At 38.6% G+C, this 12,242-nt stretch overlaps 2 protein-coding genes across 15 annotated transcripts; one reads left to right on the plus strand and one right to left on the minus strand.

Annotated features, from left to right (window-relative positions):
• Positions 1 to 199: 199 nt before the first annotated feature.
• On the plus strand, positions 200 to 6,182 carry LOC137934735 (RNA polymerase sigma factor sigA-like). Of its 10 annotated transcripts, XM_068779245.1 has the most exons (13): positions 200 to 368; positions 783 to 859; positions 938 to 1,307; positions 1,478 to 2,292; positions 2,386 to 2,584; positions 2,996 to 3,088; positions 3,953 to 4,081; positions 4,203 to 4,217; positions 4,311 to 4,364; positions 4,470 to 4,547; positions 4,647 to 4,709; positions 4,918 to 5,030; positions 5,262 to 5,577. In XM_068779245.1, the coding sequence occupies exons 4-13, from the start codon at positions 1,601 to 1,603 to the stop codon at positions 5,368 to 5,370; spliced, it is 1,545 nt and encodes a 514-aa protein (XP_068635346.1). In that variant the 5' UTR covers positions 200 to 368; positions 783 to 859; positions 938 to 1,307; positions 1,478 to 1,600; the 3' UTR covers positions 5,371 to 5,577. The 10 variants fall into 10 exon arrangements, 7 of the variants coding, with proteins under 7 accessions (XP_068635346.1, XP_068635344.1, XP_068635345.1 ...); XR_011109203.1 differs by adding an exon at positions 5,622 to 6,182 and having other exon boundaries at positions 200 to 1,307; positions 5,262 to 5,539; XR_011109204.1 differs by adding an exon at positions 5,627 to 6,182 and having other exon boundaries at positions 200 to 1,307; positions 5,262 to 5,539.
• Positions 6,183 to 7,161: 979 nt separating this feature from the next.
• Positions 7,162 to 11,849, minus strand: LOC137967112 (pectin acetylesterase 8-like). Of its 5 annotated transcripts, none has more exons than XM_068813551.1 (14): positions 11,729 to 11,849; positions 11,515 to 11,603; positions 10,809 to 10,930; positions 10,618 to 10,700; positions 10,385 to 10,514; positions 10,222 to 10,301; positions 9,903 to 9,989; positions 9,558 to 9,682; positions 9,337 to 9,397; positions 9,077 to 9,133; positions 8,910 to 8,987; positions 8,718 to 8,823; positions 8,479 to 8,624; positions 7,162 to 7,498 (listed from the first exon to the last, which is right to left on the minus strand). In XM_068813551.1, exons 2-14 carry the CDS (start codon positions 11,529 to 11,531, stop codon positions 7,283 to 7,285), a joined length of 1,308 nt encoding a protein of 435 aa, XP_068669652.1. In that variant the 5' UTR covers positions 11,532 to 11,603; positions 11,729 to 11,849; the 3' UTR covers positions 7,162 to 7,282. The 5 variants fall into 5 exon arrangements, with proteins under 5 accessions (XP_068669652.1, XP_068669654.1, XP_068669653.1 ...); XM_068813553.1 differs by having other exon boundaries at positions 11,515 to 11,622; XM_068813555.1 differs by lacking the exon at positions 7,162 to 7,498 and adding an exon at positions 7,679 to 8,136 and having other exon boundaries at positions 11,729 to 11,842.
• Between the last annotated feature and the right edge of the window lie 393 nt (positions 11,850 to 12,242).

Raw genomic sequence — 12,242 nt, forward strand, 5'->3', positions numbered from 1 at the left:
TATGAAAAATAAACCAAGCAGTATTAAATTGATTTTTGATCTCTCTCTCTCTCTTTGCCTCTTATCGTATCGTCTGGTCGCCACGCGATCGCAAAATCTGCAGTCGCCACGCAAGGCGCTTCGTCCACCACTCGACCCCTCTCAATTATCTCTCACAGCCAATAGCTGCCCTCCATCCGATATCCATCCTAAGTTAACGAATTTTTGTTCATTTTCTGTTTCCAATCCTCAAAAGGGTATATATTTCCTATTAATAAAAACATCATAAAAAACGCCCATCTCACAAAAACAGTGCGAGAACCTTTATTTCATCTGTTCATCTTCTTTGTTCGCATTTTTCTCCTGCCGCTACGGTTACACTCTCCCAGGTACGCCTGCCTCACCGTACCGTCTCTTGGAATCATCGACCAAAAGTTCGATTTCTTCTTTTGTATACTATATTTTGATTTTCCTGAAACTCGAACATTCATGTAAGGACGATCTGGTGGTACTTATGCTGATCTTGTTTTTCCGTTTTGCTATCTTCTGCTTTTCTTTTTCTCGGCTGTCATCTTGGAGTGTCGCATTTTTGCTGCTTTTCCGAAATGATTGCCACCTTGTTTTATTTTATGTTAGGTGAATTATTGCAGGAATTTTACAAAAACGATGTTGATATGAGTTTGTTTGAGCGAATTGTCGTTATTGTATGTTTTACTTGCTTCCGTGGTGTTATGGTACATAACGAGAGCAGTTTACCTAGTTGTACTTGCTTAAATTTCTGATGCTGTTCCTGTCCACTCTAGACAGGCGGAAGAGATTGACGAATAAACTCGTGTGTTCTTTCCTCAAAATTATGTAGTTCATGTTCGTCGATTAACATGTAATGGCACTATTATTACGTCTTATTTTTCTACGGTGGATTTCTGTCTGTTGAGAAGACGATTGTCTGTCCTCTCAGTTAAGCATCTATGGAGAGCAAACATCTCGGATCGAATTTATACCTTCTAACGGAAGAACGGTAACAGCAGCTTCTGGTTATTGTTTTCATCTTTGAGGCGCAGGAACAAACTAGAGAACTAATTATGCTATCCATGACTTCAAGATTATCAAATTTGTCCATCCTCCTGTATACTCCAGTGACTTTATCTTTACTGTTAGTCAAACAGAGGCTGTCCCTTTTCTAACAAAAGTAATCCATGGATGATGGTGTAATTATATATTTATCTATTTGAGATTCAGTTTTCAAAAATTCAATCTAATCAAGCTTTATTTGTCAAATAACCAGATAGTCAACTCAAGTACTGAGTGGTTCTGCAAGTGAACGAAAGGTTTTTTTTCACTCTGAAGCTTTTTTCTAAAGTTATTTGATAGATGGACTGTCTTATGTCCCTGTGAAACTTCGTATAATGGCAACAGCTGCAGTAATTATATATTTATCTATTTGAGATTCAGTTTTCAAAAATTCAATCTAATCAAGCTTTGTTTGTCAAATAACCAGATACTCAACTCAAGTGCTGAGTGGTTCTGCAAGGGAACGAAAGATTTTTTCTCTCTGAAGTCGTTTTCTAAAGTTATTTGATAGATACGTGGACTGTCTTATGTCCCTGTGAAACTTCGTGTAATGGCAACAGCTGCGGTTATTGGGCTAAGCGCAGGAAAGAGGCTTTTGAGTTCTTCATTTTATCCGGTCGACCTTACTGAGAAGCTATTTGCTGTCCATGAATATGGTTTACCACAAATTCCTTCAGCTCCTACAAAGAGTGTGATACTTGCAAAAAAGACAGCCAATTTTGGCTCCAGTTTTCCATCTAATAGACAGTCACACTCCCAGCAGTATATACAAGCACTTATGGAACATGTAGATACCTCTTTTGCTCCTTCAACTGCAGGGTCTTGGTTCCAAAGTTCTGATCTCCTTGAGGCAGACGATAACGATCTTGAATCCTCCTTTGAAGTTCTTATTTTATTACAAAAATCCATGCTGGAGAAGCAGTGGACCCTTTCTTTTGAACAGATTGGAAAGATTGACATATCGGAAGCTGCCCCCAAAAAGCTAGGAATAACTCGGTCAGGGACTTCAGCTAGACAGAGAAGAACACTTATCAGGAGGAAATGTCTTAATCACAATGTGTCAGTGGCAGTTCCCACTAAAAAGAAGCAACTGAGATCAATTGTCAGTCCAGAACTACTTCAGCATCGACCGAAAAGTTATGTCAAAGGTTTTCTAAGTGACGATTTACTCTCCCATACTGAAGTTGTACACCTATCAAAGAAGATTAAAGCTGGGCTGCGCTTGGAGGAGCACAAATCAAGGTAGGAAACAGTCGTTAGGGCTTTTAGGTTGTTCTGCATTCTCATTGGTGTTCATTTTTTGAAATTTCCACTTGACACAATCATGGCTAGCAGATTGAAGGAAAAATTAGGATGTGAACCGTCTGATGAGCAGCTTGCTTCTTCATTGAGGATATCTCGCACTGAATTACACTCGAAAGTACTTGAATGTTCTTTGGCAAGGGAAAGATTAGCAATGAGTAATGTGCGTCTTGTCATGTCTATTGCACATAAATATGACAACATGGGGACTGAAATGGCTGACCTCATTCAGGTGACTCCAATCTTAACAGACTTTTTATCTGTTTCTCCTCATTGCATTTACTTTTCTATCAATATGAAACTTACTGGAACTTGATGACAGTACAACAAGTCACTCAAGATGCCATATAGTAATAAGATAACTGTGGACATTATGAGCCTATTGAGTGACATAAATGAGAAACCCAAAGCTAGATATGATGCAAGTTCAGAGCCTGTAAGGATGTGGAAATGCCTAAAAGCATTGTTTAGGTTCTAGGAACACTTGAAATTGGATCTTTTGCTGACAATGTCACTGCGTGATGATGGCTACATAAGATGTTTGTGGCAGTGATGGGAATTGCAAAGGAAAGGCATTTTATGTGTTAGGAATGCCTGTTGTTTTCTTTTTGGTCCATCTAATACCTTCTTAATTTGCTTTCAGGGTGGGTTAATTGGATTACTGCGGGGGATAGAGAAATTTGATTCTTCAAAGGGATTTAAAATTTCAACTTATGTATATTGGTGGATCCGCCAGGTAAAACTAAACTTTTTTCTGTGATCTTTATTACCTTCTTCTTCTCTTGAAGAGCTCCTTAACGAGTTGCAATGGTTGTTGCGAACAAATCTAGGACTGTTTTGTCTAGCCACATAAATGGGCAAAGATTCGGTCAGGACTTCATAGGAATATAAATCCAACTAGGCAGCCAATTGTTCCCAGATTCCTGATCAGGCATTCAGGAATGGATCACCTATCTATGGTCTGGATCTTATTGCTGGAAAGTTCCTTTATTTGTTGATCACTGACATTCTCACCTGTTTCTCTATTTTCTAAATGAAGTTAGTTATGACCCCAGCTATCATTATATTATTAGAATTGGACAAGGCAGAATTTGCGTCTAACCAAATCATAGGAGTCCTGATAGCAGATCTGAGTTCCATAAGTCACTAGACCTAACTCCTGGTCCAATAGGTGTCTGTTAGGCTCCGCCACCTACTGCAGGGACTGTTTGAGTCCCTAACGAATTAGTGCTTGATTCACTTCCAATTTGTTGGTTGTTGCTAGTGAATTCTGTCTTTAGCATGAAAGGTAAGATATCTTCTGATGACTTGGATCAGAAGATTGGTGGAACAAGAAGTCCATGGTCATGTTAGCTTTTGTATGAGTTATTTGGCCTGAATCTCTTTCATCTTGGAAAGGCCATCTGCATTACAGTATTGTATTAGCAACTCTCTAATGTTTGATCATTTGTTCATTCTTGATTTAGGGGGAACTTTCTTGGAAATATATTTGCTTTAGGTTGTCATCCTGTTATTTGTTAACTACTTTGTAGCAGTTCAACTATTGCAAACTTGAAATTGTTATAAAACGTAACTATTGTTGTTTTCTATTTTCTGACAGGGTGTTTCAAAAGCATTGGTTGAGAACTCCAGAATGCTAAGATTACCTTCACATATGCATGAAAGGTTAAGCTTAATTCGGAATGCAAAGATGAGACTGGAGGAGAAAGGGATAACACCGTCTGTTGATGTAAGTCACATTTTGTTTTCCGCTATAGTTTGTCTTTCACATGATGATTTTCTTGCTTCTACTTCCACTTCTGATTTCTTTGTTTTTTTGGGCATCCTCACATCTGATAATTTTGCCACAGATTGTTTTTTCACAGGTGTAAGTCAAGTTTCTTTTAGACTTAAATGCACCTGTGTTACCCTCTGCCATATCATACTGGTCTTACATGTTTCTTTCTTCTGATTTTCAGAGAATTGCAGATATTCTGAACATGTCGCAGAAAAAAGTCAGGAATGCCATGGAGGTATCGATTTAGATAACGAGTATCTAAGCTGGTGTGCTTTTTATTTTGTGTTCCTGAGTTTCTTAGTATTTTCCATCCTTCCTTACTATCAAAGCAAAACTGCAGGCCATCAGTAAGGTCTTCTCACTTGATAGAGATGCCTTCCCCTCGCTGAATGGTCTTCCAGGAGAAACTCTTCATAGTGTATGTTCATCAGTATATTTTATCTGTCAAAATGATGAAATTCATAATTTTGAAGTATTCATTATGATGTAGTTGGCTAATATAGAACTTAATTTTCAGTATATTGCAGATACTAACCTTGAAAATAGTCCATGGCATGGAGTAGACGAATGGTTTCTCAAGGTAAAAAACCGATAGCTTTAATCTGGCTCTGAGAGATTTTCTTTGAGATGTGAAGTTACATCTTGGCAAAACTGAATAAAGCTGATATACTACTCTCCCTTCTCTCAGCTTTTCCTGGCAAGTTTTGCTAGTCTTTAAGAATTACTGGGTTTAACACTTTACACACTATTTTTTTCTGTCTATTAACCAGTGAAAGTGCTTTGTCCAGGATGATGTAAACAAACTTCTTAATACAACACTCAGTGAACGTGAAAGAGATATAATACGCCTTTATTATGGCCTGAACAATGAGTGCCTTACATGGGAGGACATCAGCAAGCGGTAAGTAGGTCAAAAAAAGTTTTTTTTTTTTCTAGCTGTTCAATTTTGTTGCCTCATTGTTTAGATTTTGAAGAATACCAGTAAAAAGAAAGGAAAATTTTGTGAGAAATCCCATTCTTTGCTTTCAACCAGACCAATCGTTCAGAAAATTTCACTTAACAGTGTGAGAATTTCATTTGTCTTGTTTTGGTAGTTTGGTTGTTTAGTTAACCATGCGTTGTTTACCTTCAGGATTGGTTTATCAAGGGAAAGGGTCAGGCAGGTTGGACTGGTTGCCTTAGAGAAACTAAAACATGCTGCAAGAAAACGACACTTGGAAGCCATGCTGGTGAAGCACTAAAGCGTCCATTGTATTTGTAACAGTTGTATATAAAAGAAAAGAAAAGAAAAGAGCGTCTTCAATTTATTTAACCGCTGGAAATAAACCTCGATAAAGGTTTATGTCGAGCATATGAGGTTTAGCAATCCCAGCTTCCTCTGTTGGGGTGAGAAACACAATTTTATTGTCTGTAAGTTGAAATTTTGAGATTTTTTTTCCATTTTTTAATATTTTTTCATCTTGATGAATCATTAACCACATTTAAGAAATAGCTCAGGCATGCTGGGTTAAGGGACAGGAGGATAGAGGGAATGTTCGAGAGAGAGCGGAGGACGTAGGAAGCGGCAACTAGCATTATTCAAAATTTGAAAAGGCGACCGGAACGATCAAGGGCTTCTACAAGCTGAGGAAAACCACCAAAACTAAATCGTCAAAGGCCTCCCCCAAGATAAACAAGTCAGGAAGAGTCTGTGTTGCTTTGGGTGCGGAAACTGCGCAGCCTGCTGCTCTCATCTCTCACGGTGTCCTTGACCTGAAAGGTCTCTTTTCTCTTTATCTCTCTCTCTGTCTACCTTTACTATTTTCCCCAAACTTTTTATATCAAAGGGGGTTGAACATGGCTTATGGACCATGCCTTGGCCTTAGTAGATTGGCACGATGGGAGTGTGCCGATAAGCTCGGTTTAAATCCCCCCAAATATGTGGAGAAGCTCCTGAGACGTGGTAATGTTGCTTTGGAGTGTCTGTGGGATGACCGTATCTAAACCTTGTTACCCTTGAACTGTTAAGCTATATGATGTTAATCTGTATCTAAAGAAAACTACAGTTTCTTGCTGTACTTAAGATGTCTCTCTTTGTCCTCTTTTTCTTCAAGTTTTTTGAAGCCCTGACATTGTATATCTAGCCTTTGTCAACCCAGTTAACTGCTCATGTTTAGATTGTTTGTTGCTTCTTGTCCTCCCAAGTCCACAGTTATTGTTGCGTTCTTTGTTCATGGGGAAGCTACACTAATGATTCTACGAAATAAGCTGAGAAATTTCTGTTGCTGAGAGACGGCACTGTAGTAATCTTGTCACCATTGGTAGTGAATTCGATTTTATAATTGCCTCCCTTATTTTCCAGTTCCCCGTGTGGTTTGCTTCAACGCCGTATTTGTAGCAGATTTAATCCCGATCACACTGGTATGCTACAGGGGTGTGGTGTCCACTACTTGTTCAGCTCTAACCAATCAACTTGGACTCGTTCCAAGTTCGAAAAATGGACCGATCCCTCAAAAATGATGACACAATTTAAGGATGTAATGATCAATTAACAAAATTTAACATAACTACTAAAACATAGAAAACCCTGCTTGTGAAACGCGAGGAGCTGAATCAACTGATCCCCTCCTTTTCTCTCTCCGGTGACTTGCACCGGCGAGGCAGGGGTGTTGTTTCTCCTCCAAGCAGAAAGAGGAAAGAGCACCGGAACTTGGACCTTAAACAGAGTTTACCCATCGTCAACCGATGAACAATCTGTTCCAACTTCCAAGTAAGACGATGAGGAAACTCCCCTTGGCTGCAATGAATGTAATTCATCATCATACGCGGATATTCCCTGTTTTTCTCTTTTTCTACTTTCAAATGTGTAATCAGGAAAGAGCTGACTCATTTTCTCTATTCTGAAGCGACTAGATATGATTAGGTGAAAGAAGTCAGGACCCATGTAATGAAAAAGTTTACAGAAAATCATGGGAAAGAGGGTGGTTACTTTAGACTTCCGTCAAGAAAAACTCGAGTGCCTTCAACTAGTAGATATTTTACTCAATGCCCATATCATTACATCAATCACCCTGTATTTTTTTTTTTCCTGTGTGTCTATTTACTTTTCATGACAAAACTCACCAAGTCAATGGCTAGTTTATGTATTCAGATATGCACAATGGAATGTGTATTTTACCTTGGTGAAGTCAGTTTTAGCAGCAGGAGTATGATGCAAATTGAAGAACATTTGTCCTGTAGAATCCTGAATGCTGTGGATTGTTGTTGTGGTTCAGTTACCGGGAGATCGGTTACCGGGAGACAGGTCGACCAGCTGCAAGGGTAAGGGCAAGCAATCTTCTGGAATGGCCTGCGCTCTAAAAACCAGTCACCAATGGCTTTTGCAACTGTCTGTAACATACATTTATACTATTTTAATCTCTGCCCACCATAAAAACACCATTTGTTGTATGACATATAGATCAGATGATTTTCACTAGAAGCATCATTCTTGCACTGTACATGATTTCTGTAATTGTGTCCAAATGGAATTGGTTTTCACCATTGCTTGTCAAGTGAAAAGTAAAGGAAAAAGAGAAATGCAAAATGTGGATTACAGTGCAAGAAATGAAATGAATCAGAGACTGAAGCATTTGCCCTCTTGAGGTTCATAACCATCACCGACTACCAACGCAGCATTGCGCTAATGAATGGCTTGTATTATATAAACTAATGGACGAGTACATAAAAAATGCTAAGAAACAGAGCATTGTTCTTCTTGCTTTTTTGTTGCTCTGACATATTTGATGTTAAATTGACACTCTGCTATCCAATTTCTCATTTATTTTGTGCTTATTTCATCATGGAATTCATAGTTGCTGAGAGGACTTTGCTTATTGCTGGAACAATGGTGCATGTATATGAATGATTTGGAAGAGCTATTACTCGTAAACATGGTTGATGCAAGTGGAATCACAAGGAAAAGGACAATCAATCTTCTGGAAAGGACTTCTGTCAAAATACCAGTCTCCAACTGCATTCCAAATTGACTGCAAAAACAGAAATCTTAGAGAATTTTTGAGTAAAACGACACATAGTACTCACTAATTTGAGAACATTAGAACGAAGGGAACTGAAAATTGAAAAAAAAACTATCAAGGAAAAAAAAAAACTTGCACTAAAAAGCATGTCTTGAATGTATGTTGAAATTTTGAAATGGAATAATTCACCAGTTTGAAAAATGAATGATGAAATCCATCTGCAAAAATAAAGTTTTCTTGAAGACTTTTTGAAATTTAACCATGCATAAGCAACAATAAATATTCTTCTAGACTGATGTGGGAACAATAAGTTAGAGCTAATGAAGAAGTTACTAGATTTATTGAACTTACTGTATTTGCAAGTTTAGGGGAGTCATCCATCAACCAGAACATCTGCTGCTCGGATTGGCAATGAGTATAGCATGAATTTATGAAGAATCCTCTTTCTGGAGATCGACCTACTGCATCAAATGCTTGCAGGAAAGCCGATCGAAACCCTTTTACAGCACAAACCCAATTCATTAGGGTCAGTGTAGACAGAAACAAAATACATCTATGCAAGAACACTAAAAGCAGCTTAAGATTCTCACTTTGCATAGTTTGAATTTGGCTGGTATCACAGTTTTTAACATCCTTTTTGCATTCACTCCAAAGACCATGAGGATCAGCTACACCTGGTGCCACAACATTCTTTATCTGAAAGAGCATGAAAATATTAATTCATGTGAAATGGGTTAGAAACTCATTTCTGCAGTATCAGAACAATCCCTAATAGAACTTACCTGCCATGAATCATATGCTGCATTTAAAATGAAAAGAGGTGTGTGGATTTGCGGAACCACATTTTGTGGGAAGAAGCACTGACACCATATTATAGATCAAATTAGCATGTTATTGCACAATAATAATAGTGATGATTATGTTATGGCAAAATAGGTTTAATACTGACCAAACTTGGGATCATCATCCTTGCTGTGCAAGATACAGGCAAGTTCTTAGCTGAACCCTGTACACATATGAAGGCATTAAGAACTGACACCTGCTTCATCAACTACAAATCGAATAGTGGAATTGACAAAGAGTCACCGGAAACATCAACTGATTATAATACATGATTGAAGAATTATTAGCAAAGGGATGTACTGAATATCATTAAACCGACTGAAGAACACAGTCGCAATCAAAATGGGGTACAAGGAGGAGACATACATGAAAAGTCACAACTTCATTATAGAATTGTTGAATGTGTGGTGTTCCAGTTATGTCTAACCTGAACAGCAAAGATCAGTATTGACTTGGTAAAAAACAAATTACACCCAAATAGATTTTAGTCTCAACTAAGAAGCAAGAATTGGCTCCATTCTTGCTAGTCATGAATCAAGGTGCTGAGTATGAGTTCATCTCAAAAAGGATAATGAACAAGCGCTTACACGTTAACAAAATAACCAGCATCCGACAAGCATTTTACTTTGACACCCATCGGCAGAAGAGCACGGAAGCTATCACAGTGAAGTATGGAAGTCAGTCCACCAGCTGAACAACCTGAGAGAAGAGCCTGCATCCATTTTACAAGAAATTGGGATGGTATTTAGGTGTGTTACTTACACACAAAAAATAAAAAGAATGGTAAGAGTAGTTGTAGAAGTAGAAGAAACAGAAGAAGAAGGAATAAATTGATCAGGTAACAGTTCAGCTTCTTAAGCCTGGGTTCCATAACAACTCATAAGAATTTAACTGGTAAAGGAATTAACAGAGAGAGATAGTAACAGTCATACATTTTCTGCATTTTTCATCCCTTTGGCCAACAAATCCTCCATGATAGCAACAAAGACTCTTGCCCCTCTATAGTGAAGATTGGTCGTCTGGTTGAGCCAACATAAGACGTTAGAACTTCCCTAATAGCCTTGATTTGCTTTTAGCTGCCAGTTGCAGGGGTGGGTGTCTGTCTCGTTGATACATCTTAGACTTTCAGGGGGAGGGGGAGATGCTCAGGGGGCAGGTATACCCTAAACATCTTGGATTTTGACATGGACGAGACTAAGAGTCCACCCCTATAAAATGTTGAAACTTCATTTACTGGTAGGAAAAACTCACTGGGTCTACTTTCTCAATGTCTCCTGTAAATGATGCTCCATCACAGTAGCGAACCTTGACTCTGTTCCAGTTGTAGAAATCTTGGCAAGCAGAATGACGTTCTGTTAGAAAAGTTCTCCCCGATGGCAGCAAAATCAAATGAAAATCAAAGGGTCAGATCTACCTGGATTAAATTTTGCCTTGTTGCTTAAAATTGCAGAAAAAGCAAGTTGCTTGACCATTTGTTTCGAGGAACCTAATCGTCCCTTACTGCGCTCAAGACAAGTTGTGACATTATTGCACCAACCTCCCCCCTGATCAGACAAAGTTGTGCTCAGGAATAAACTGTGTCCAGGGACAGATAAACGTAGCAGAGACTCCCCAGTGGAAAACCTAGAAGAGAGAGAAAAACCTCACCTCGATCTGAATCAACCAGTTGTTTATTCCCGTACCAAAACCATGATCGAAATGATAAGCAGGAGGACTCCCATCCAGACAAACTGGATGAATCGATTGAGTTCAATTGGACAAAAAATAAATCAATGCAACTACGGGAAAGAAAGATATTCAGAAACCGAAACGACAACAAATTCATCAATAAATTGCACCTGCTCCCTTCGCTACAGCAGATTGAACGTAGGTTATATCCACCAAGAACGCATTTCCTTTCAGTAGCAGCAGAGTAAAGACTACAAGACATGACCATACTCGCATTCTGCTATCAATCATTCTGCAAATTCAAGCAGAGAATCAACAAGTTTTGGAATGAATCGCAGCTCTTTATCTTATACAGTTCATTTCGACAACATTCAAGTATATTCCAATCCCAACATCCCTTCAAAACGAAAACAATCTCACTCTCTCCCTCACCCTCTCTCTCGATTAGTTTTTTTTCTTTACTTCATTCATGAACCGTACCGCAATCCTTGTAAACAGATCAGATACAGAAAGAAAAAAACACTCCAGTTTCTAGGAAGAAATTCTAACAAAATTTCCACGAGCGACGACTGAATAGGGAACGGTTTAGATAAATCGACAAACAACTAGCACAAAAGGATCATTTATATGGCAGACACCAGGCCTCCATATGCCTCCACAAATTTTCTTTCCAAGTATACAATACCTTACAGAAATTCCATCTCGCCGCTGAACACTCCCATTGTTTGCGAAACTCAACTCTCGTGGTGTTCCCCTTAAAACACCACTAAACTCATCTCTTAAAGTCCCGTTGAAGGCTTCAACAATAGAACTCAGAAAACAAGATATAGTAAAAGAGAAATCCAATGAGAACTTATTTGAATATCAAACACCCACCTCCTCAAATCATTCATATTCTTCCTAAAACACCCGCCGGACTCGAAAACAGAATCACTCTTCTTATATCAATCCAAAATATCAGAAACCTGGGAAGAAAAAAACACACTGTAATCTGCTATATCAGAACGAGCGAAACAGAACAAAACGATCATATAACAAATCGTATAAAACACGAAAGTGGGACTGACTATCTCTGCATTCTGCAACGCACCTGAATATAAAAGAAGGGTGTCCTCCCCAAGCACCTCTCCGGTTGGATTCTCCCGCCGGAATCTGAGGACAAAATCAACCGCGCTAGCTTTCTCCACCAAAAAAGCGCCTGTGACCCACTACACATATACAGAAAAAAACGGATCGCCGTATAGAAAAGTTACCGAGTGGAAATAAAGCTCCTCCTGAAAAACAAAGATCCAAAAACGTTACCAGAGTTTCTCAGAGCAATAAAAGCAAGTAAAAAAGCGGAGTTGAGCTGCACCACCAGCACAGCACAGCAGCCATTTCTCTCTCCTCCTCTACAAGGAAAAAAAGAACACCCAGAAAGTAAACAGGGAATGAAATCCGAAATCGTAATCACCATTATTACCTGAATTACAGCAAAAATCAACCCAATTTGCGATCACAAAAATATAAAAAAATCTCTTGTTTATCTTTTTACCAGAATTTTTTTTTTTTTAAATCTTAAAACAAAAAAAGAACTGTGTAATCTATATGCTGCATGGAAGAAG

The sequence above is a fragment of the Aristolochia californica genome, unplaced genomic scaffold (assembly GCF_029961685.1).
Source record: "Aristolochia californica isolate CCGP_79_NKW_82.1479 unplaced genomic scaffold, dmAriCali1.0.hap1 SCAF_6, whole genome shotgun sequence".
In the NCBI taxonomy this organism is placed as follows: Eukaryota; Viridiplantae; Streptophyta; class Magnoliopsida; order Piperales; family Aristolochiaceae; genus Aristolochia; species Aristolochia californica.

Bases quoted from the DNA above. Each gene is read 5' to 3' on its own strand.
- LOC137934735 (XM_068779243.1), top strand. From the start codon at position 1,601: ATGGCAACAGCTGCGGTTATTGGGCTAAGCGCAGGAAAGAGGCTTTTG. The intron at 2,293-2,385 runs GTAGGAAACAGT...CATGGCTAGCAG, and splicing joins TTGGAGGAGCACAAATCAAG to ATTGAAGGAAAAATTAGGAT. The intron at 4,365-4,469 runs GTATCGATTTAG...GCAAAACTGCAG, and splicing joins AAGTCAGGAATGCCATGGAG to GCCATCAGTAAGGTCTTCTC.
- LOC137967112 (XM_068813551.1), bottom strand. The intron at 9,683-9,902 runs GTATGACTGTTA...AAATGGATGCAG, and splicing joins GGATGAAAAATGCAGAAAAT to GCTCTTCTCTCAGGTTGTTC. The intron at 9,134-9,336 runs GTATGTCTCCTC...ATATGTGTACAG, and splicing joins ATGAAGTTGTGACTTTTCAT to GGTTCAGCTAAGAACTTGCC.